At 37.9% G+C, this 25,432-nt stretch overlaps 2 protein-coding genes across 2 annotated transcripts in view; both read left to right on the top strand.

Annotated features, from left to right (window-relative positions):
* Positions 1-1,258: 1,258 nt before the first annotated feature.
* LOC118801896 (trichohyalin-like) overlaps positions 1,259-25,432 on the top strand; it is a 51,888-nt gene continuing 27,714 nt past the window's right edge. Inside the window, exons 1-3 of the mRNA XM_036562301.1 lie at positions 1,259-1,608; positions 5,141-5,203; positions 5,363-5,601. Coding sequence (XP_036418194.1) covers positions 5,185-5,203; positions 5,363-5,601 — 258 coding nt within the window. The 5' untranslated portion in view covers positions 1,259-1,608; positions 5,141-5,184. The remainder of the gene's footprint in view (positions 1,609-5,140; positions 5,204-5,362; positions 5,602-25,432) is intronic.
* On the top strand, positions 9,650-24,527 carry LOC118801894 (trichohyalin-like). Its single transcript, XM_036562298.1, has 7 exons — positions 9,650-11,902; positions 12,274-12,323; positions 16,129-17,048; positions 17,122-17,190; positions 18,043-18,825; positions 19,081-19,152; positions 19,249-24,527. The coding sequence occupies exons 3-7, from the start codon at positions 16,319-16,321 to the stop codon at positions 20,433-20,435; spliced, it is 2,841 nt and encodes a 946-aa protein (XP_036418191.1). The 5' UTR covers positions 9,650-11,902; positions 12,274-12,323; positions 16,129-16,318; the 3' UTR covers positions 20,436-24,527.

A 25,432-nucleotide genomic window follows, 5' to 3' on the forward strand; every position in this document is an offset into this window, starting at 1 on the left:
CAAGTCTTTAGTTCAAGGGTTCTTTTTACATCAGTGAGCATTCTGCTTTGTGACCTGTAACAACTTTAAGGATGGGTGGAGGGAGGACGCCGGGGGCAGATGTGGAGAGCTATCTTTATTACTTAACACAACACAAAAACCACTCGGCTTTTCAGCCCATAGACAAATTAAGACAAGATGCTTGCTGGGACTTTTCAGTCCTTTCTTTATTTTGTTCAGCTCAGCTTAGCTCTCCTTGGCTCTGCTCTCACACCTTCACAGGTCTCCTTCTCTCTCTGGGCTCTGCCACCTACTGAGGGAAGAGATGACTATAAGTAGGCTGGCAGAAACAATGCACAGGTGAATAGCATCAGTTACTTAGCACACTGGTTCAGCCCAACCGGCATCTCTGTCCTGCTTTCAATGCTCAGCCACGCCCCCTTCTCCTCATACTCACATCCAGGAAAAGTAGAAAGAGTAATCAAAATCATTTACATTAACATACAGGATGTGTAACTGTTGACTGATGAACACATAAACTCATTGAGATCACTTCATAACCTTTTCTTGTTTTATGCAAATCAACAATTATTGATCTTACTGTTCCTCTGAGATCACTTTCTCGTGAGGTGTGATTCACACCAACAGGTGTTTTTGTGAATAGCAAACTCAAAATGTTTGAGTGGTTTTTAAAGGTCAAAGTAGCTCTAAACCAAACCTCCAATCTCATTTCATTGACTGGACTCCAATAAGCTTTTGTTGAAGTTGCTAATCTGGGGGTTGACATACATTTTCCAATCTACACTGTAAATGTTTAAGTGATGTATTAGTGATGTATTCAATATGAACTAGAACAATGCATTAAGTGTTATTCATTTAAAAGACTGAATTTGTTCTTTATTGCAAATTTGATGAAGACCAGACAAGCCCCTCCGCCCCCCCCACAAAAAAAAGGACATTTCAAAACTATGAATGACAGATGCTTAGCAGTTTCTTTTTAGATAAATATTTAATATGGATATGAGAACCAGGCATGGGATCAATTGCAATATTTGTTGTATTATTGCAATTTATCACAAAAAAGCTTGACATAAGTGATAAAATATGAAATAGAAGATATCTGACATTAAATAACATGATATAAAATATGGTATTTACTATCATTTTATTTAATGTCAGATATCTTCTATTTCATATTTTAGAGAGAGAGAGAGAGAGAGAGAGAGTTACTCATTAACTACTGATGAACTTCAGACATACAAACTTCAGAGAGGATATTTCATCTTCATCTTCACGTTGGATCCTAAAGCTGGACATTAGAGCGGTTATTTTCACAGATAAATGGATTATTATTTAGTCTGAACTGAAACTATGAGGAGGGAGAAAGTACAGTCGGTGCTGCTGGAGCTCAGTGTGGTTCATTTACCTCAGTGACTGAAGCTGAATGTAGTTTAATCTGCTTCCAGGACAGGATTTTTACTACATGGAGGTTCTAATTTAATCAGGAAGTAAAAGTAGAATAGAAGCTCTTAACTTCTACTAAATGATGATTTGTTGTTACAACAGCTTTTATCTGAAACATGGACCCATTTCATCTGAAGAGGAGGAAGATAATGAAGAGTAATTAAGGTAAGAAAAATTAGTGTCATGCTAAAGCAGATGCTAATCATTTATAGGATGGATTTAATATAACAAATAAGCTACAGAGTGAGTGTTTGAACAATGAGCTTTAAACTCATATTTATCAGATATGTGAGCAGTTCTGAATGTGAATAGCTGAGTTAGAGGAGGCTTTTGAGAGTACACTGTGCATTTACATTGACCTTTGACCCCACAGTTGATGCTCATGAGTGTGAATGAATGTTTTCAGTTTGTTTAATGCTGTTTGTAAAGTGCTCTCTGTCTCACAGTGAGGAGTCTTAGTGAATCTGCTTCTGGCCTTTTGTGTTGTACAGATTTGCTACTTATTATACTAATTTATTTGGCTTTTTCTGCCAATATGTATCCGCATTCTTGTGGACAAATGTTCAAATGTCTCCAGATGTAGTTTAATACAAAAAATCTTTTTCTTCAGTCTTTAACATTACGATGTAGAACAACTCTCAGTTTACTAGAAGTGTAAAGATCTTATGTCACAAGAAATATACAGTGTTCTGAAGGCCTGTAGACAGTTACTAGAAGAGTGAATAAAATGTGTAAGGGTTGCAGACGGAATCAGACGTGCGCAGTCGAGGCTAGCTTGAAGTGTTTTATTAACAAAGGGGTGATCAAAAACCAGAATTGAAAACCAGAAGGGTGAGTTCAAAACCCAGAGATTCATTACAGGACAAATGGACAAGGCAAAAATCAAAGTAAAAAGCAGAGCACAGGTCATACACGGTACATGTACATGATCAATAGTCAGGCGAAGCAGAGCGGGGATAGGTGCAGTCAGTTGACTCCTGAGTTTTGTCAACAAGAGGAGGCTATCTACTGATTTCAGGGTTTGCTTTAAAATGGGCCATTCACCTTTAGAGAAGTTCAGTCCAGGTCATGGCACCAGATGAAGAATCCAAACCTGATAAAAACCAGAAAGCAGCCTTATATCTGGAGAATTGAAGGTTTGTTTCTTGCTCGCAGGTATCAGACATTCATCCAGCTTGTTAAACAATAGATGGTCACAAATATACAGGCTGGACTCATGCCAAGATTAGGCTCAGCCTATACCTGACAAGTGATAGGTGTGACAGTCAAAAATAGGCAGAACATAATGTTCTAGGTACAGTCACATTACTTACTTGGTACAACATACACAGCACTGCAAGGCCACCAGAACCACGGTGGCATTTGCCCCACCACTTTTCACAGTGCTGTGGTGACGCCCTGCTATTTTTGAGTTCAGGATGCAACATAAAAACCTCCACTTTCCCTAAATGGCATGAAGCACTGACCAGCACAAATAGGCAGAGTAAAACCGAACAGCAGAGCCAATCAGAAAGAGCTGCTTTCAGACCTGCCTTTGATGGTATAGACTGTCAAACTTTTTCTTTAGTTCAGTTTGAACATGCAACTCCACCTGGATTCAGGTCTGCACCAAACAACTGAACCGTGCTAATTCACGAGAGAATTCAACACCAGAGCGTGTTTTTTTTTCAGAGCGCATTTTCTCTGTACTGTCTGCCCAACCTGCTGTGTTAATATTTCACTTTTTTACAAACCACACCTGCAGCATTGAATATAACAATATATAACACAGCATATTGCATAGTAGTGCTTTCCTTTAGTTGTCATTGATCTTTTAATAGTTCTTTAGTAGATTCTTTAGTACTTTCAATTTGTCTTGCTTTTTCTACCAAAGTAGTTCAGCTGAAGTTTCCAGATGCATTGATTAATAGTGATTAATAATAGTTAGAGTGTGCTGTAATGCAGTCCCACCAAATGTAAAGTGGATTTTTTTTTGTGTGTGTGACCTATGAATTCCTGTTCCATGACAGAGAGCCCTTTTTTACTATGTTGACACTGCTGGCAGGTTTAGGCATGTGTTCCAGATGTGCTGTTATTGTGGAGCTCTGAAGAATGTCCTGGTGGTGATGTTTGTGGAGCTGTGACTTTCCTTTTATTACTTCACTTAACTATTCCTTTATTATATATAATATATATATATATGTATATATGTATATATATATATATATATATATATATATATATATATATATATATATATATATATATATAGTTAGGATAGGAGATGTATATTCAGAATATTCATATATGGTGATCTCTCTCCCTTTACTTCTTTTTTTATGTGAAGAAATATTTCACATATACACCTGGGAGTCCTAATCTGCCTTTACAAACATTTGTGAAAGAATGCGTCGTTCTAAAGAGCTCACTGAATTCAAGCATGATACAGTAATAGGATGGCACAAATTTTCTTCCATCCTAGATATTCAACGATTAAATGTGAGTGGTATTATCGAAAAGTAGAAGCGTTTAGGAACAACAGCAACTCAGCCACAAAGTGGCAGATCAAGTATAGTTACAGAGCGGGGTCGCTTTGTGCCGAGGCTCATAGTGCATAAAAGTCACCAACGCTTGATAACTGCATAGTTCCAAACCTCCTCTGGCATTAACATCAGCAGCATGACTGAGCCACAGTGTACAAAGACAAGGTTGGGTGAGTTTGGTGTGGAAGAGCTTGACTGGCCTGCACAGAGCCCTGACCTCAATCATCTAACACCTTTGGGATGAACTAGAAGAGAGACTGTGAGCCAGACCCTCTCATCTAACAGGGTCAGTGTCTGACCTCACAAACGCTCTTCTGGATGCATGGACAAAAATTCCACAGACACACTTCAATATCTGTAGAAAGCTTCCCTAAAGAGTAGCAGCTGTTATAGCTGCAAATGGGGACCAACAACATATTAATACCTATGGATTTAGAATGGGTAGTCATAAAAGCTCCTGTAGGTGTAATGTGTAGGTGTCCCAATACTTTTGTCCATATAGTATATTACTACATGTAAGTCTGAAGAAACTGTGTAAAGTAGGCTGCTTATTACCTGGTTATCTGTTGAAGTGAAGTCTATCATTAATGCACTATCACTAAAGATTTTCATTGAGAATTTTTGTTTTGAAATTTTTCTGGGCTTTATTGATGATGTATTTGACAGCTGTCCAGCTGTAGAGAGTGTCCACTGGAAGCTGTGGAATCTGGCGTGTCCATCTTCAGTCAACTTTTTACAGATTTTTTCCTTTTTTACTGTTTTTTCTGTCCTCATTGTTGTTTGTCGTTTCTGGTCTCTGCTGTGTTTAGTTAGCAGCGCTGTTTCGCTGTGTTAATTAACAGCTGTTTGCTTGCTGGTTACGTTGTGAGTACTGGAGAAGAAACTTTACTGGTGCATCTTCTACTGATGCTGTGCTCCTTGTAGTTGAACTAGAGTTGATATAAAACTCTCGCTTTTTCTCTCAAGCGCTGTTGTGTCGTCTTCTCTATCCTAATATCACACAGACAGGTCATATATGAAGTTTCTCTATGTGAAAATACCATAAAAGATTGTTTTCATTTACAAGCTGATCTCTCTCTCCCTCTCTCTGTCTCTCTCTCTGTGTTTCTCTCTCTCTCTCTATCTTCCTGTCTCTCTCTCTCTCTCTCTCTCTCTCTCTCTCTCTCTCTCTGTAGGATTGTATTAGTGTGAATCTGTAGGAGGAGATAAAGAGATAAAAATGGCGGCTGCAAGAAACAGTAAGTTAAACTTCCAGAACCTACAAAAGGTTTTACTGTGAACATCATTAAATAATATTCAATCATAGAGTTTATTTTTATTGTGGAGACACACGAGACACAACTATTAATGTGTGTGTGTGTGTGTGTGTGTGTGTGTGTGTTTGTGTTTCTACACAGATGAGTTTAAACTTATTGGACCCCATCATAAAGATGAAGTGTATCAGTCTGACTCTGTGGTCACTCTCTCATGTCACCTGTCTCCTGAAATCAGTGCTGTTGCCATGGAGATCAGGTGGTTTAAGGGGACGGACTGTGTTTGTCTCTATAAGAACAGGCAGGTGACAGAGGGGAGGGGCTACGAGGGCAGAGTGAGTCTGTTCACTCAGGAGCTGCAGAGAGGAAACGTCTCCTTACAGATCAGAGACTTTAAAGAGTCAGACAGAGGACATGTCAGGTCACCAATGGAGACACAACAGAGGAGCTCACAGTAGGAGTGAGTAAGTATTCCAGAAGTTCACTCTACATAAACTCAACATGATCATCACAATGAAAAATAACAAGAGATATAGAAACAGTATATATTATGTGTTGAAATATTATATTTAACATGTGATCTTGAATGTGAATGTGATCTCCAGCCTGTAGATCTGGTGATGATGGTGAAGATTCTCTACATCTGTAAAATCACAGCAATACTACAGTTTTACAGCTGAGTTATTTCAAGCCAGCTCACCTTCAGCCTGACAGGACACATCATGGATTTCCATCAACAAACATTCAAGAAAAAAGCTTCATTTATTTAATGAACTCAAGCAGAGTTTTAGTTTGAACTCTAAATCAGTTTAGTTCAGTTCTAAATTTTGTTGAAATATGAACTACATACACTGTAACAGTTAAGGTGGTTCGAAGTGTTTTTGAAGTTTGAATTATAAATATTGATTTTGTTCATCTGACTTATTATTTTACTTTGCTTTGTTACTTTACTTCATTCAAAGTATTTATTAAAGCAAGATAAAACCAGTTAAATTGCCTGTTACCTCATGAAGTATTTTTGTTTTTAGGTTAAACTGACAAACTATTTTTACAGTGTATCAAAACAACAACAAGGATAAAATTTCACTTTAAATCAACTAGTTTCATATTAATACATTCTCACTACAGATTCATGCATTTTTATGTAACAGCATTTCAGTCATATTTCAAAGTTATTTTTGTAAAATGTAGGTATTTTCAGGTATTTATGTAGATATTTTATGTATCATTCCTACATTTCTTATCAAAGCTATGAATTATTCTTTTCTATAGGCAGTAGTTTAAGCTACAGGCCTAACATGAATCAAAATGACTTCACAACTAAAAATACATATCTAGATATTTTTCACTCTTTATTTTCTCTAAAGTAACAAATCCTTTATCCTCCAAACTTCCTCCTTAAGAAGGACACTTCTGTCTGATTAATACATAAAAATGACAGATGAGCTGTGACTCTTTCAGTGTTTAATACTATTTGAACATGAGCTTTTTAACTATACATACAATATAAAACAGTAAAACAGTAAATAGAAAAACACTAAATGTACAGATTCGTCTTTATGAAGCTCCAGAAAGTCTGCGTTCCTTTTGAGGGCTGATATATTTGATGTCTTGTTGTTGGGGTCTATTATGCTTAGAATTTATACAGAACTTAATTCTGCATTGCTTATCCTTTTGATATTTCATTCAAAATATGAACATTGCTGCTTTCTCTGGTCTTTCTCATAGTGATGAATGACTGAGGACATTTGGCCTGTGTGTCACCTCATATTTATATCTCAGTGAAACAGTCATGTCTGACCATTTAAGTGTTCAAGACAATCTGATCTACTTTATCAGTCGCATTTTCTATCATCTGATTTCTTGATGTTTAAATGCAAGTGCTTGTTTTAAAGGCAGGTGCTTAGTTGCAGATTAAATGGGCAGGCTTGGACATCTCTACACAAGAAAAACCTGCCAACCTCAGAGGCCTGAACTTCAGGCAGGCAGTTTTAGTACTCAGAATGTGCCACCCAGAAAATCAAGAAATCAAGTTAAGCATCTGCGTAGTGGAAGTCTGAATACAGAGAGTTTCCTGCGTATCTGTTGACGTAACTTTTCAACTTTAGTCTTCAGCTCTGAATACAAGCCAAGATAAATGTGATCAATAATCCTTAGTTGTGCTCTTGTAAACATTCTACATCTATCTACAGTCTATTAGAGCTGCATGGATGCTGATGTAGATCAGACTGAACTACTGTGACCAACATCTGTGTACATCTGTAAACACTCACCTAAACCCCACACATTTAGTTCATACAGGTGAAGACATTTCTACACAATAGAAGCCCAAGAGCTGTTTATTCACACACTTTCACATCTCTCAAGTGACTGTGGGGGTTTTGTAGCTTTGTGTTTCTGTAACTGGCTTTTCCTGCAGAACAAGAATATATTACACATATGAGCTGCTGTTGTTGATGGAGGATCACAGGACTGACTGTTAAGAGAGAAAAACACTTCATGAAGTGTTTAATATAATCATTTCTATAAGGGTTGAGTTTCTGCTGTAGGTTTACACTTTAACTGTTTAGCTGAACATCTTCATGGAGTTGTACTGAAAGCAGTGTATTGAGTGGTGAAGGACAAAATGATGATACCAATGTTTATCTAACATTATGTTCCTTTCTGTTGTTTTACACAGTTTATGATGAGTCAGTAAGTGAAGTATATTTACTCCTGATAGCTTGTGTCCAAATGGATTGCAGTTTTAAAAGGCAGTTTAATGTAATGCTCATGATGAACAAAGTCTCTGATCGCAGAATGAAAGCTTTTGACTTCATCGCCCTCCTTCCTTCCCACAATGCTCCTGTGCATAATCCCACTGCACTGCAGAAATGTAGAGACAGTGAAGTTCACTGAGGAGAAAAAGACACAACAAATAAAAGCAGTCTGGCTCTGTTGGGAGTGATGTCACTGTTCTTATGTGATGATGGAATATTTGAGTCGTTCATCATCAGTACATCATTATCATTAGAGTGTCTCTCATTACTGTAGTTTTCCTCTCCTCCATTACTGAAAACAGCCCAGAGCACACACAGCAGGAGCTTCTGACACACACTCACACACACTATCTGCCTGTTTGATGAGTCTCTATATCAGTGACTCACAACAAGCAGCAAATAATGAAGAGTCAGCAGCTCTGAAAGACCTGATTACTGAGATCCTCTCATCTCCTTCACTTCCATTCACTTCATTTAAGAATAATCAGCTTCTCTTATTCAGTCTGCTGAGTCTCTCAGCACAGATTTACTAGATGATCAGGAAACAGCTACAACAAATTGTAGTGTCTGGATGAGGTTTTAAAAAGGAAATATTTTGCTGCAAATTTGTCATGATTGTTAAATTGCCAGTCTTCCTAATATTTATAAATGTAATAAGTAATTTATAATTCCATGCATGAAATCTTCACATTATATTATTCACTTCACAGGAGGCTTTAAAGAGAGGAGCAGTGAGTGGTGAATATAATTCAGTATGTAATGCTTTTGTTGTGATGAGCTGATTGTTGATGAAGGATGTTTGTGTTGTAAAGACTGAATGTATTTATCTGTACTGTGTGTTCAGAGTGTTCAGCTGAACATCATCAGCAGAGAGAGTTACTAACACACACTTCAGCTCTGTATGTATCACTATAGTGTAGAGCTCACAGCAGCCTGAGATGACTGAACACCATTAATAACACTGTTACCTCATTCACATACAGGAGGGGTGTTCACACTTCTTTTAAAGAGGGATAGTGTAATGTGACAGAATGATGCAGACGCTCGTAGATAAAAGGTGAATGGGAGGCTTTATTAGTACAAATAGAATCCACAATCGTTAGTCAGGTCACAGGCAATGGTCAAATCCAGAAAAGACAATATACACAAAAACACAAACATAACCAGGCAAAAGAGTCCAAAAGGCAAGTCAAAACACAAGGCAAAATGGGTCAGAACAGGAATAAACATTCAGAAATAACGCTTAGTAGCTCTGTGAAAAGAAGCAATACCTTGCAATGAATCTGTTTACAAGCTGAGGTTTAAACTAAACTTATCAAGGAAGAACAGGTGTTACTGATCAGTACTCTAGGGAATGGAGCGCTGATTGGAGCATGAGAGTGAGGCTGAAGTCACGTGATCTCCCAGGGGATTCCGGGAGATTGAGTCCAAAGAGAGTTCAGAGCTGAAGGGAGTCGTGACAGTACCCCCCACCACCCCCCCAAAGAGTCAGGGATGGCCACGGAACGAGGCCGACCAGGACGACCATGACGCCCACGTCTGGAGATCCGAACAAGAGCAGGACTCGAGCTGCCGTGGCGCTGGACAGATGCGGTCTGTTGTTGATGACCCCGTTGATGCACATGACGTGGATCAGGGGGCACCTTCTGTGGACGGCCCCTAGGTCGAGGAGCAGGTTTCTCTGGATGACAGCTGTGAAAGTCCACTATCAAACCGGGGTCCAGTATATCCCGTGCAGGTACCCAACACTGCTCATCAGGGTCGTATCCCTCCCAATCCACGAGGTACTGGAGTACACCTCCATATCTCCAGGAATCCAGCAACCAACGGACAGCGAACGCAGGTGCTCTGTCTATCTCCCTCGGATGGGGTAGTGTGATGTCCAGCGTAGCCTTGTCCAAGGGCCCGGACATGAAAAGAACGTGAGGCTCTCAACCTGGGGGGAAAATCCAATTTATAAGTCACTTCGTTAAGCCTTTTCAGTATTTTGAAAGGACCAATGGATTTAGGGATCACTTTTCTACTTCCCTCAGAAGCTCTGAAATCCTTGGTAGACAGCCACATTCTATCTCCAGGCTGATAGATGCGGGTTTCACCTCTATGGCGGTCAGCTTTCTCCTTATTTTTTCTTAGTACTTCCTCATCTGCTGGTGGGTTTCCTTTTAAATGCTTTCGCTTCTCTGCATCCAAGCATCAACAGCTGGTGCCATGGTGCTTAGACCAGTCTGAAGAGTTGTTTTTGCAAAAGAGTCTGAGGAATTTCCCCAGTTCCTGGTTCATTCACTCACATTGTCCATTCGATTGCGGATGATACCCAGACTGATTCACACACCCAGGGGACTGATTGATCTCCCAGGGGATTCTGGTAGATTGAGTCCAAATAGATTTCAGAGCCGAAGGGACTTGTGACAGATAGATTGTGCCAAAATACCCGAGGGCTGAAAAAAAATCCACAAATGATCCAAAATATTATTTTTTCAAAATATCAGTGCATAGAATCATTGCTTCCTGTGAGATACCATGTTTCCTATCACTGTATGAAAGATGCACAACACTTCTTTTATTGTTGGATTGCTCAGAGCAGTTTGGATGAGTCAGTGCTTATAACATAATATAGATGATTAAATTGTTAAAGAGTCACAATGAAGCATGTCTAATGTATTCAGTACATTCTTATTCAAGGGTTTACTTGTTCAATAATGCAATCTGTGAGACAAACCAAACAAAAATCTATACATTCTTGGTAAGTTCTTTACATAGCAAATAAACGCAGCATCATTTCAGAACATTCAGAGCATTCAAAAAGCACTTCATTAAAGAAGAAGATTAAACTACATAAATAGCCCAATTTTGTTTGACTTTAAAGAGTTAATATTTAGTGAACTACTGAATTTGCTCTGATAAGAAAAAAGCTTGAAGTTGCCTTCAGTTTCTCTGCCGTCTCCTGAATATTTAATATCCATGCTTTGTTCCATGTCTATGATATTGAATTCATTACAGTCTTTTGACAAATGAGGCATTTGCTGTGGCTCTTGATGGACAAATTATTTGAATTTCCATTTCATCAGTGGGTCTCAGTGTTAGGTTTGTGCTTTATGGCTGTGGTCTTGACTAAATTCAGTACATTATTATTTTGGTCTGTTAAAATACAGTCATTTAGTAAATTAGGCTGCAGGTCTAGTCAGAGACAAAAGGCTCTTAAATGGCTCTTGGCTAACTTCATTACCACAGTGCAGAGCATCACACTGTAATTTTGCGATACTGCTGCCACCATCAGGTGAAAGGAAAAACTGCAGTATACTGGCTGGCGGACCACTTTTTACACACTCTTAAACAGAAGCCACAGGCCAGTTGAAATCTGACTGTGGGCTGCATTTGGCCCTGGGGTTGGACTTTGTACACCCCTGACATACAACTGAAGTTCACAGTTTTTCACACTGATTATCATTAATATAATCAGAAATGTGTGTTAGAATCATTTCCTTACATGAACTTTAACAGCAGAGTCACGTTTATATCAGCATTTGTATTTGATACTGTTCTATGAAGACGATAATGTAGCTATCAATAAACTATTAGTAATTGGTCAGCAGGAATATTAAGTGAATGTGTTATTACTGAGTTTTATTACTGAAATCATTAGATTACATTAAAATATGTTGCAGACAATCAGTAAAAAGGGTGTCTTAACAACTTGAGTATCGATATTCTGCGATCCAGAAAGTGAGCACTTTATCATTATTATAAAGGGCCTGAAGGTGTAACGGATAGTAGCATTTTTTTTGATGTAAACAATATCATCTTGTCCTTCTATCAAAAATACTGGATTATGGTTTGTGTTATTGTGTTTTTTCAGTGTTTTAAAAGTTGTTTCTTTCTCTCTGATCTGATTCTCCTCCACTTGATGATAGTCTTTGTTTTTCAGGTGAGCATTTTAAACAGGACACATTTCTTTAAAGATCTGCTTTAATATGATTTTCAATATGTTAGTGTAAACATTACTGTGTGTAAAAGCTGTGCAGGGCAGATTGTTGATAAAGTTTATTAGTTTATTTTCTTCTTTTCTGTTGATTCTCTTTCATAGTGTAGAGTTATATTACAGTGTCGATGCTGATCATGATGTTTATTATATTTTTATGATGTACTTGTATCATCTTTGCTGTTATTAATATCAGCTTTCAGTGATTCATACTGACACATCAAGAGTGATTTAAACAGAGAAACAGTTATTGATCATATAACGTACAGTATGACATCATATATAAAATCTTCACACTGTTTTATTCACATCTGCAGTGGGACATGGGAGCAGAGACTGAAAATGGAGGAGTCTGTTCTGCTGACCGGTGAGGATGAACATGTCTATTTATGTAATTGTGTATGTTTATAATGTTATTTTTTTATAATGTATAGTTGAGTCTGCTTGTGAGTTTTGTTGAGGTTTCACAGTTTATAACAGGTTAATAAGTTAACCCATTCTCTACAGAGAACACATTTCTGTACACTTTACTGCACAATTACAGTGTATTTGCTGAATCTAACATATAGGATTTTCCCCTAATATATTACACTTGGCAAATAAACATAAATTGAGCATTGAAATATGCAAAAAAGCCATATTTAAGTTTTCTGTAGGGGATGTGTTAACCTCACTTATAAAACAACAAAACATACAATTTATCCAGGAGTGGTCAAACTTTTGCAGACAGCTAAAAACAGCAAATTGGCCAAAAATCTACACTGTGACACACTTTCTAACACTTTCTAAGTCCACACCAATTTGAGTTACAGTTACACCTTATGAAGTGTATTTTAAACGACTTTAAGTGTTAACATTTTAACACTGTACACATTGTGGTTACACCATTCTTGGGGTGTCTGGTACACGAAAACACACGTGTTCTATAACACAGGTGATAATTCATCACTGCACTGGAGTAAGATGTCGACTTAAAAGGTGTTAACTGTTATCAGCTTTCCCCTGGAGATTATTACATTGGTGCCTAGAACTCTAGTTGATTCCCAGCTCCACAGCAAATCAATTTAAGAAAACAGCAAATTATCCAGTACTTAATTCATGTATTCAATTTATTTAACAGATAGGGCAAGTAAAACACAAAAGGCACAATCTATGCATTGTTAGCTAAATTTTTACACTAATTAAGCAAAATAAATAATGTAAATAAAGTTTACAAAAGTATTGCATATTACAAATCATATTTGCAACCCCATTTTCAAAAAATTGGGACGCTGAGCAGAATGTAGATAAAAATAGGATGCAATTATATGCAAATCATGTAAACCATATTTAAAGGAAAATACTATACTGACTACATATGAAATGTTGAAACGAGAAATTGTATTGTTTTTCAAAAAATATATGCCCATTTTGAATTTGATGCCAACAACAAATTCCAAAATATGTAGGGGTGGGGGCATGTTTACCACTGTGCTACATCACCTCTTCTTTTAACAACACTCTGTAAGTGTTTGGGAACTGAGGAGACCAACAGCTATAATTCTGAAAGTGAAATGTTTTTACATTCTTTTTTAATATAGGATTTCAGCTGCTCAACAGTTCGGGGTCTCCTTTGTAATATTTTTCATTTCATAATGTGCCAAATGTTTTCAGTGGTGACAGGTCTGGACTGCAGGCAGGCCAGTTAAGCACCTGGACTCTTTTAATACAAAGCAATGCTGTTGCAATACAATGTTTTGCTGAAATAAGTAAGGCTTTACATAAAAAGATGTTGTCTGGATGGCAGTTTATTTTGTAAAAAACATGTATGTATTGTTCATCATGAATGGTGCTTTCACAGAGGTGCACGTCACCCATGCCATGTGCACTAATGCACCCCTACACCATCATGAATACTGGCTTTTGAACTGAAAACAAGCTGAGTGGTCTTTAGCCCAGAGGACACAGTGTCCATGATTTCCAAAAAGAATTTCAAATGTTAATTTGTCAGACCACAGGACACTTTTCCACTTCCCTTTAGTCCATTTTAAATGAACTCAGGCCCAGAGTTTTAGAGTTTTAACTTGCATTTGTGGATGCAGCAATGAACTGTTTTCACAGTGTTTTTCAGAAGTGTTTCTAAGCCCATGCAGTGATTTCCTCTACAGAATCATGTCTGTTTTTAGTGCAGTGCCATCTGAGGGCATGAAGATCATGGCCAGCAAATACTGGTTTTTGGTCTTGTCCCTTACATACAGACATTTCTCCAGATTCTCTGAATCTTTTAATGTTATTATGTACTGTAGATGATGAAAGCAAAAGTTCTTTGCTAGTTTATGTTGAAAAACATTATTCTTGGATTGTTGCACTATTTGATCGTGCAGTCTTTCACAGAGTGGTGAACCCCTCCTCATCTTTACATCTGAAATACTCAGCCTCTCTGGGATGTTTTTTTTTTATACCCAATCATGTTACTGACCTGTTGCCAATTAACAACCAGATGTTTTTTTTTTTTAGCATTACATAACTTTACCAGCCTTTTGTTGCCCCATCCCAACTTTTTTGGAATGTGTTGTTGGCATCAAATTCAAAATGGGCATGTTTCAACATTTGATATGTTGTCTTTGTACTATTTTCAATTATATCGGGTTTAAATGATTTGCAAATCATTGCATTTTGTTTTTATTTAAATTTTGCACAGCGTCCCAACTTTGTTGGAAATGGTGTTGTAAAATTTAAAGACATTTAAAGACATTTAATTAACCACCTGGACCACCAAAAATGACTTGTGAAGTTTGGTTCTTTAAGTTTTTCAACTTGCTGGGTGTAAAAACAACTCCAGAATCAGCTCTCAACACGAAAATTGTAACAAAAAATCAACACTTTTTAACACTGTTAAATTTGCTGTGAACCTTTGTAAATCTAAAAAAAAAATCATTGTAATTCATCAGAGATGAAGAGCTGAATGGTGTCTCTCTGTGATGTTTGTTATTTGAGTAAACAGAGCTGTGAGTTCAGAGTTTGATACAGTGTGTTTGAGATGGTCATCTGTGTTTATCTGGACATTCAGTAAATCTTCAGTGAGTCGGGTCTAAAGGCTCTTTACCTGAAAATCAGTGTTTGTTAGAGCTGCAGGCTGTTTTGTGGCAGGAGATGTAGATGCAGATGTGAGTTTAGTATGGATGGAATGTTGGATGGACGGATGTTCATATTTGTTCATTTGTAAAAGCTTTTTTCTTTAATATTTCCCTTGTCACTGCCAGTGTAACACCAGGTGAATGGTGTTGTTCATGAGGTCATTCAGATTGACTAGTGCTGTGTGGTCAGTTGTTGGCAAAGATGCAGCGTCCTCATTCACACTAGAGGAGTTGTTTACAGTTTTTACCTTTTCTAGGCTGCTGCTGCTCTTTTGTATTTGCTTAAATCAGATAACAGAAGAGACTGTTAAATTATTATTAGAGACACACCGATATAGGAATTATGGGTTGATGCCAATATCTGATATTTTTCATGTACATATCTGCCAATACTGATACATAAAATGAACTTGGGAATACACCTACACTGATGATCATTCCAGAGAAATAGAATATTTATTTATGTGGGGTTATACATTCATTAAACTGAGTAAAATCAATTTGTTTTATCACATTAGCTCAGCGTCTCCTAAACATTCTGCTCTTCCAGAGTAAAACAAATACATCAGTTATCAGTTTAAAATATCAGTCAAATTTAAACATCTGTCTGAATATTTTTAAGCAAATATCCACTGATACTGATATGATTGTGATACCACTGGTCATCCATAACTATTTGACTCTAGTTGATCTGTAACTTTTAGCTTTTGGTGTTGGATATAAAGAATGAAAGAACACACAGAGCTCACTGTGCAGGTGTTTAACAGTGTTAGTGCATGTTTATAAACAAAACAAACATAATCCACTTCATTATTCATAAACACTGAATAACATCACAGGGACATTTGATAAGCACCCAAATGCAGACAACTGAATAAGTGAATAGTTCAGGAAAATGTATGATAAATACATTTTCCTCTTCCATTTTACAATATAACACAGTATGAAGTGTGTTAGACACTGTAACAACATATAGTTATATTTGATGATTAGCTTTATCTGGTTGGTTCACTGAAAATGTGACATTAATCTATTAAATCTGAATCATCATTTCAGAATTAAAGGAGGAGAGTCTCTCTCTACTGCAGAACTTAAAGAGATTAATTGAAGAAATGAAAGCAGAGGAGGAAAAGCTGAAGAGAGCTGAGACTGAACTGGAGAACACAGTCAAACAAACACACAGTAAAGAAGAAGAACAAAAAGAGAGAGAGAGACCACCAGAGAGATCAGTCTGGAGATCAGAGAGATGCAGGAAAGAAGAGTGAGAGAAAGAGTGGAGATGAGACAAAGAGAGGAAGAGGAGATCAGAGGAGAGATGAGAGCTGTTGTGGATGATTTGAGGAGCTCAGAGGAAGCAGTTAAAAAGATAAAGGAGAGAATAAAACAGCATGAAAAACAAAAAGATGAATGTAAGCGAAAGTTATCAGAGGAGAGAAATGAGGAGAAGAGGAGAGAGCTGGAGAGAGGAGAGGAGAGAGAAGATGAGCAGATGAAGGAGGCTGAAGAGGAGCTGAAGAGGATGCAGGAGGAGAGGAGGATGATGGTGAAGAAGCTCAGACTGGAGATGGAGATCAGAGAGAAGAATGCGGTAAAAGCAGATACACACTTCATCAGGAAGCTGCCTGAACTCATTACTCAGACTGTTATAACAAACAGACAGAAAGAGTTTGATAGAGAGATAAATGAAAAAGAGAGAGAGTTAGAAGTTTTCTTAGACGAACATACAAAAACAATAGAGAACAAAAATAAAACAATAGATGAGAAGAATGAACTGCTGAGAGAGAAGGAGACTCTACTGGAGATCACAGTGAAAGAGGGGGAAAGCAGTAAAAAGCAGCTGGAGACTCTGAGAAAGGAACTGCAGGACAAGAGCAGCAAACTACAGGAGATGATGATCCTACTGGAACAACAGAAAACTGAACTCACCCGTCAGCAGAAAGAGTTAGAAGAGAAAGAACAACAACTGAAACACACAGGTAAGAATTTAAGACACAGACTGATTGTAAAATATCTGACTGATAAATTAATATTCTGTCTTTATCATTTCAGCACAACAGAATTCAGACCTACAGACTGAAACTGAAACACTGACAACTCTCATTTCATCACAGATGACTGGTGAGTTTCAGGTTTAACCATCAGACTCGATCTTTATTTACTATATTAGTGAACATAATTAAATTACAACACTATTTAGTGGATATTATATAATACATGTAATTAAATCATAATTAAATAACACTTATTAGTGAATGTAATTAAATTAGAAAAGCTATTTAATAAATGCATGGTTACATAATACGTGTAATTAAGTCATAATTAAATTCCATACACTGCCAGTCAAAAGTTACCTATCTGAATGTCCATTTTCCAACATTTTTATTAAAAGTCTTGTCCTTAAATGCAAATAAATTTGTATCTTAGACAAAAACAAGTAGAGAAGTTGAAGGTTGAAAAAGTACATATTTCTAAATGCTTCTGAAAGAGCTTTTGCAGCGTAATATATTGTCTTTAGTTCTGTTGGAAACGTATCTAAGATGGCTCCTCATGAAGCTGAATGAGAAAATGATCAAGAGTGTGTAAAGCTGCATGAAGAGAAAGGGGGGCCAACTTTTAAAAGATTCTAAACAGATGATATTTTGATTGTTTTACTGTCTCTGCATGACGTGTTATTTCATATTTTTGATGTCCACTATAATTCTAGCATGTGGAAAATATTAAAAAGTAAGAAAAACTCTTAAAAAATAGGAACTGTTTGTCATTAATCTTTACCACTGAATTCCTCATTAATATATTTGAAATTTTTATTTCAGTTGATTTTTTTGGGCTTTCCTAACACAGAGATAAACTCTGTTCCACTCTAATATTTCCTTACCAGCTAAAAAACTCACTCACACTGTTACATTTCAGTACTGTATATCTTTAACTTGGAAAATTGTGAATTCAGAAAGTCTGAATGTTTTCTTACAGATTTAACTGAAAAGACTAAACAGCTCAAAGAAACAAAACACATTCTATCTGAGAGAGACAGACAGCTAATGGAGAGAGAAAAACAAGTGGAGGAGAAAGACAGACTTCTGACAGAAAATACAACAACACTTCAGATGAAGGAGAAGATTTTAGAAGAGAAACACAAACTTCTCACAGAGACACAAGATGAACTGAGACAAACAACAAAGACATTAGAGAGTCATAGAATACAAATGAAAGAAATGGAGAAAAGACTTGTGGAGAAAGATGAAGAATTAAAAGAGACAAAACAAGAACTGAAAGATAATAACATAAAACTGAAAGATAAAGACACGATTATAAATACATTATTAAAGGAAACTAATGAAAGATTAGAAAGTGTTAATAAACAGCTTAAAGATAAAGACTCACAACTGGAGAATCAGATCAAACTGCTGAGAGAGAAAGAGACTCTACTGGAGATCACAGTGAAAGAGGAGGAAAGCAGTAAAAAGCAGCTGGAGACTCTAAGAAAGGAACTGCAGGACAAGAGCAGCAAACTACAGGAGATGATGATCCTACTGGAACAACAGAAAACTGAAGTGAGTGAAAAAGACAAACAGCTTGAAGAGAAGGAGAGACTTCTAAGTGAGAGAAACACACAGCTAATGGAAAGAGACAAGCAGGTTGAGGAGAAAGACAGACTTCTAGAGGAGAGAAACAAGCAGCTGCAGGAGAGAACAGATCCAGACTCAGCAGCTCCAGCCAGGAGGAGAAACAGCAAAGACTTTATACCTCCAGACTGTAAGTAAATACTAAGGTTGCATAAAGTTACAACATATATCACTATGAAACACTAACTACACACTGGAAGTGTTACATTAGAATGTATAAGTGAACTTTAGAAAATGTGTGTTTTAATGTGAATTTAAACAAAAAATGTCAATTGTTTTATGGTATTTTATGATATGATAGTATAACCTGTATGCAAATTTCATAATATACACTATCTACAAACTACACCTAATCTTCATTATGTCTAATTCTTCTGTTTCATAGTCAGTGGAGAGACTCCAGACTCAGCAGCACCACTCAGGAGAAGAAACAGTAAAGAAGAACTTCCTCCACATAGTAAATAAATACACTTTCTTATGTTTATTTTATAAATATTCAGAGAATAATATCCACATACACTAACATCATTTGCTCATTCTGGTTGATTCACAGTGAGTGGAGAATCCTCTAGTTCAGCGTCTCCAGAGTCAGTTCCTGTAGCAGAGCTCAGGCTGGTGCTGCTGGGGAGGACTGGATGTGGGAAGAGAGCAGCAGGAAACATCATCCTGGGCAGAGAGGAGAGGAGCCAGGCTGGAACGTCTACAGTGAGGCAGCAGAGTGAGAGCAGACAGGGGGAGGTGGCTGGGAGGCAGGTGACTGTGGTGGACACTCCTGACTGGTTCTGTCCTGGACTCTCTCTGGAGGAGCTGAGACAGGACGTGGGACTCTGTGTCCGTCTGTCTGCCCCAGGACCCTATGCCTTCCTCCTAGTCATACCAGTGAAGCAGTCTACAGGAGAGGAGAGAGGCATGCTGGAGAAAATGGAGGAGATTTTTGGAGAGAGATGTTGGAGGAACACCATGATCCTTTTCACTGTTACTGATGAAGTCCAAGAGAAGAACATTGAAGAGTTTATCCAGTCAGGAAACCAGGAGGTCCAGAGACTTGTAGAGAAATGTGGGAACAGGTTTCACTGTCTCAGCTTTAAGGAGAGTGGAGATGGTTCTCAAATCTCAGAGCTGCTGGAGAAGATCGAGAAGATGGTGGAAGGAAACAGAGAGAAATTCTACAGCAGTGAGATCTACCTGGAGACAGAATCTCAGATCAGAGAGATAGAGAGAAGAATTATGAGAGAAAAAGAAAAAATGAGAGACAGACAAGAAAGAGAAACTAGAGAGAAACTGGAGAGATGTGAACAGGAGATTTTCATGAGGTTTACAGAATCAACTACTAACTTTTATTCAAAAATAACTCAGCATGAAGAGCGAATAACTAAACTAGAGGAAATGCTAAAAGAGGAAAGAGATGAGAAGAGAAAGGTAGAGCTGGAGAGAGAGGTGGAGAGAGAGATTCAGCAGAGGAATGAGGTTCAGTTGGAGCTGGAGAGACTGAAAGAAGAGACTGAAAAGGAGAGGAGAGAGATGGAGGAGAGACACAGACAGGAGATGGAGGAGATCAGAGAGACGTATGAAAGTGAAGCCAAAAAGGAGGCAGAGAGAATCATGAAGACCATCCTGCCTGAACTCCAGCAGAGAGTGTGGGAAGTCATGACAAAGCAACAGAAAGAGTTTGATTGTAGGATGAAGGAAAAGGAGAGAGAGTTACAAAGACTGAGATGGAGATGTAGCGAGTTAGAGTGAATCAGAGAGGGAATCACAGCAGGAGCAGATGATCATCAGGAGCACAGGAGTGGATTATTTAGCAGGTTAAGACAGCATCTCCTTTGTGTAAGCACTCGGTCAGATCAGTAAGAGCTTCTGACTGACTGTCACTCATAGCCGATGCGCTGATTTGACTGATAGTAGCAGCTGATGAGGAGATGAGCTCAGAATAAGTAAATGTCTCTCTCAGCAGTGAGAGACTCTATGCACGTTTTTAACTTATATTTAAACATGTTATTTCAAATAGTAATAAAGAAAATGAAAATGTATTGAATAAATTTTTACAGGAATGGTTTAACCCCTATTTTAACCCCTAGAGGGAAACAGATATTGTCTGTAAAATTATCACAATACTGAAAATGTATACAAAATATCTACACCAACCTCAAACTCAGTGGCCGTGAGGCTGTATGCCACCACATTTGTTTTTGACAGAGATGAGTTTGAGGTGTTGATGTCAAGTCACATGACCTTCTGATTTGTTGATGTGTGCCTACGTGGCTTTAATTTCTTAATTTTTTAATTTGCATTTAATATAGTTTACAAATCTGCATATTTTCAGGAACTGCGACCCGATCATTACTGTCAGCCATCAGAGTGAAGAGTAGAGTCTGATTATCTTCAGTTCTTCTTTCCACCCTGATCAGATCACTGTGTGGAGGGAAGAACAGAGAGAGCAGAGATCAGACTGCTTCACTTACTGTCCTTAATCACTGATTCAGGATCAGCTCTTAGGACTGCAGTGAATGTGGAGCAGCACATTAGAAATGGAGGTTCTGTGAGCAGCTCCAGTTGCTGCTGCATTACATGGAGCATGTAGAGCTTCATGCAGCCTCTGGCTGGAAACAGTGTCTGATGCCTGAGCTTGTTCAGTTTGATCAAAGTGCAGCGTGGAAAGCAGCTGAGTGAGATAATCAGATATCAGCTGTTCAGAGAGAATCACACAGAGAAGAGGAGAGAGAGCCTGGAGTGACAGAGAGGAGAGAGAGCCTGGAGTGACAGAGAGGAGAGCAGGAGTGCTGAATGATTATTAAAGATGATTTATAATCTACACTGTAGATATGATGAATATTAAATTGTTTCCTGGGAGTGTTAAGAAACTTACTTGTATATACAATTTACTTTCCCTAAAATGCACATTTACTGGTAAAATAGTTTAATACTGTGATGATTTAAGCATATAGATTGTACAGTATCAGGTAAAGGTGATTTATAATACACACTGTAGATACACTATATAGCCAAAGTATGTGGGCACAAGAGGTGTGGATTCAAGTCATATGACTTGGATTCAATTTAGACTCAAGTCACAAATTTGATGACACTAGACTCAACTCAAGAAAATTGAGAAAGACTTGGGCATTGGCTCTCTGTTTGACCGATTTTAACAGCTTCTGCAGGTAAAACAGCACAATGAGGCTGAAGTTGACATGCTATTCACCAGCTTCATATTAAAATTTATCGTTCCACCTTAAATGGTGCAGCAGTGAGGTGCCAGAATGTGAATCTGGCTCCGTTTAAGGTGGAACAGAAAATTCTAATAAGAATCCGGTGAAAAAAGCTTCAGCTTCTTCCATTCACCATCATTTTGCTTTCTGTAAACTTTGTTCAGCTCATTTGATTTGGTTTCTGTTGTCTAAATTCAATTCATACTAGCGGTTGTTATTATTTGGCTGAGCTAGTTTTAGTGCTGAGCAAGGCTTTTATTTTAATCATGTGCACCTAATTTTTGATGATTTTGGGAACATTATCTTCAAATCTAACTAACTAAGTTCAGTAGTACTTGTAATATTCTTTTTATGCTAAGTGCACTACTCTTTCTGTATACTATGCCTCTCATGGTTATCTGTGTACGATGTATTTTGCATTTTAGTTGGAAGGGTAAAAGTATATATATATAAACAATAATTATAAATAACATTAATATACAGACATACACTGCTAACATGCTGTCATTAAAAGGCTATAGAACTTTTACCATTAGTGTTTTACCAACCAGTGTTATGGCCTCAAAATAGCTGAAGAATGAAGACTGACTTTAGGACTTGAAGATTAGGACTATTGACTTGGGACTCGACTTGAGACTCGCCTGTACTGACTCAGGACTTGAATCGAGACTCGACTATCTTGACTTGGGACTTGACTCGGGACTTGAGTGTGAAGACTTCAGACTTACTTGTTACTTGCAACATAGTGACTTGTTCCCACCTCTGGTGGACACCCCTCCTAATTACTGAGTTCAGGTGTTTCAGCTGCACTCATTGCTAACAGGTGGATAAAAGTAAGCACATAGTCATACAATCTCCACAGAAAGCACTGGCAGTAGAATGAGTCCTACTGAAGAGCTCAGTGACTTTAAACACAGCGCTATCATAGGATACCACCTTTGCCACAAGTCAGTTTGTGAAATGTCTGTCCTGTTAGATCTGCCCCGTCAACTGTAAGTGCTATTATTGTGAAATGGAAGTGTCTATGAGCAACAGCTCAACCACAAAGAGAGAGACCACACAAACTCACAGAGAGGGGCTGTCGAGTGCTGAAGCACATAGCACCTATTCTCTGTTGCATCACTCACTGCAGAGTTCCAAACCACCTCAGGAAGCAACATCAGCTCTGCTGAACTGCTCATTCAGAGCTTCATAAAATGGGTTTCTATGGAAAAGCAGCTGCACACAAGCTTAAGATCAAAATGGAAAATACCAAGCATCGGCTGGAGTTGTGGAAAGCATTCTACGGCTGGACACTGGAGCAGTGGAAATTCTCTGGAATATTCTCTGAAATGATGAATCATGCTGGAATCTGGCAGTGTGATGGATGAATCTGAGTTGGGCAGAAGCTGTGAGACAACTACCTATCAGAATGCCAAGAGCCAACAGTAAAGTTTGGAGGAGGAGGGATAATGGTTTGGGGCTGTTTTTCAGGGTTTGAGCCCCTTAGTTCCAGTGAAGGGTAATATTAAGGCTACAGCATTTAGAGACATTTTAGACTTATTAATTATATGCTCCCAACATTGTGGCAACAGTTTGGGGAAAGCTTTTTCCTGTTCCAGCATGACTGTGCCCCTGTGCAGAAAGTGAGGCCCAAACACACAAGCTTTGCCTGCATAGAGCCCTGAGCTCCACCCCACTGAACACCTTTGGGATGAATTTAAACATCAATTGCAAGCCAGGCCTTGTCGTCAAACATCAGTGTATGAACTAATAAATGCTCTTCTGACTGAATGGGCACAAATACCCCCAGAGACACTCTGATGTGGAAAGACTTCACAGGGTCACTAACTCCATATTAACACCCGGGACATCTGACAGTGATGCGTATGTGTCCACATACTTTAGGCTATAAAGTGTATAATGTTTTTTGTGAATGTTAAGAAATGATCTTGTATATAGAAATTTATATAATGGTAAAAGTGTTTTATACAGTGATGATTTAAGCTTATAGATTGTACAGCATCACTACAGTATGAAGCTGAAAATGAACTGAACTAAATCACTAAAACTTCAGCTTCTCACACAACAGAAATCTATATTCACTAATATGATAAAGACTCTGTTTACACTCAGTCTAAAGCAACATAAACATCACCTTTAAGGTCACAAATGATTTCTGTGAATTCATATTTGTGGAAGAAAATAATATTGAAACACTACAAATAAAATCACCACAAATGACTAAAAATGATCAAAAGTGGTGGAGTGTCCAGTCTTCTCTGCAAAGAGCCAGTGTGGCTGCAGGTTTTTATTCCAACAAAGCAGGAGCTGAACACAAGATCAGATGTTTGATCTGGATCAGTGTAATAAAAGAGTAGAATCAGCAACTGCTGCTTGTTTGGCGTGAAAACCAGCAGACACACCGGCCATTTGCAGAGAAGACTGGACACTCCTGGATTAATGAATCACTGAAGAAATTTGTTTATGATGTGATGCTCTGTGTTGTGATGTGGTTTGTGTGTTTCAACCATTATTCATCATTATAATTAAACATTATGGATCTCCATCTTCATCATGGGATGCTGATTTCATGCAACCCCAACAAAAAAAGTTGGGACAGTGTGTGAAATGCTGATTAAAACGTGATTACTATATTATGTTCGGCCTGTATAAATATTTGGTGTTTTACCTTTTGAACTTAATTGTTTTTTGTAAATATATGCTATTTTCAAATTTTATGCCTGCAATTCATTTAAAAAAAAGTTGGGACAGGAGCATGTTTACCACTGTATTACATCACCTGTTACATCATCACACAAACTGATCCAGTTTTGAAAGTGGATTTTTTTTGCCATTCGTCTGTTATACAAGTCTTCAGCTATGCAACCGCGTGTGGCCTTTATTGTCATATTTTGATCCTAATAAGACACATTTTCAATGGGAGACAGTTTTGGACTGCAGGCAGCCGCAGTCTCCTATTACACAGCCATGCTGCCGTGATGTGTAGGATGTAGCTTAATATGTTATGTTAAAATAATCATGTACTTCTCTGAAAAAAGATGTCGTCTAGAAGGCAGAATGTGTTGCTCCAAAATGTGCGCAGCGTTAACTGTACAGATGTGCAGGTTACCATGACAGACACGGACTTTTGAACTTTATAACAGTCTGGATGGTTCTTTACCTCTTTGGCCCAGAGAACACAACATCCATCATTTCCATAAATAATCTGTAAGGTTGACTCATCAGTCCACGATGCCTATTTCCACTATGCATCAGTCCATTTCAGATGAGCTTGAGCCCAGAGAAGTTGGTGACATTTATGTTGTTGATAAATGACTTACTCTGTGCATGTTCCAGTGTTAAACTGCATTTGTAGATGCAGCAATGAACAATGGTTTATTCCTGAGCCTGTGTGAAGACGTCCATGACAGAAACATGAGGGTTTTTAATGCAGTGCCATCTGAGTAGTTGAAGGTCATGGGCATTCATTTATGGTTTTTGGCCTTTTCCTTTACACACAGAGATTTTTCCAGATTCACTACATTT

The sequence above is a fragment of the Colossoma macropomum genome, unplaced genomic scaffold (genome assembly GCF_904425465.1).
Source record: "Colossoma macropomum unplaced genomic scaffold, Colossoma_macropomum, whole genome shotgun sequence".
In the NCBI taxonomy this organism is placed as follows: Eukaryota; Metazoa; Chordata; class Actinopteri; order Characiformes; family Serrasalmidae; genus Colossoma; species Colossoma macropomum.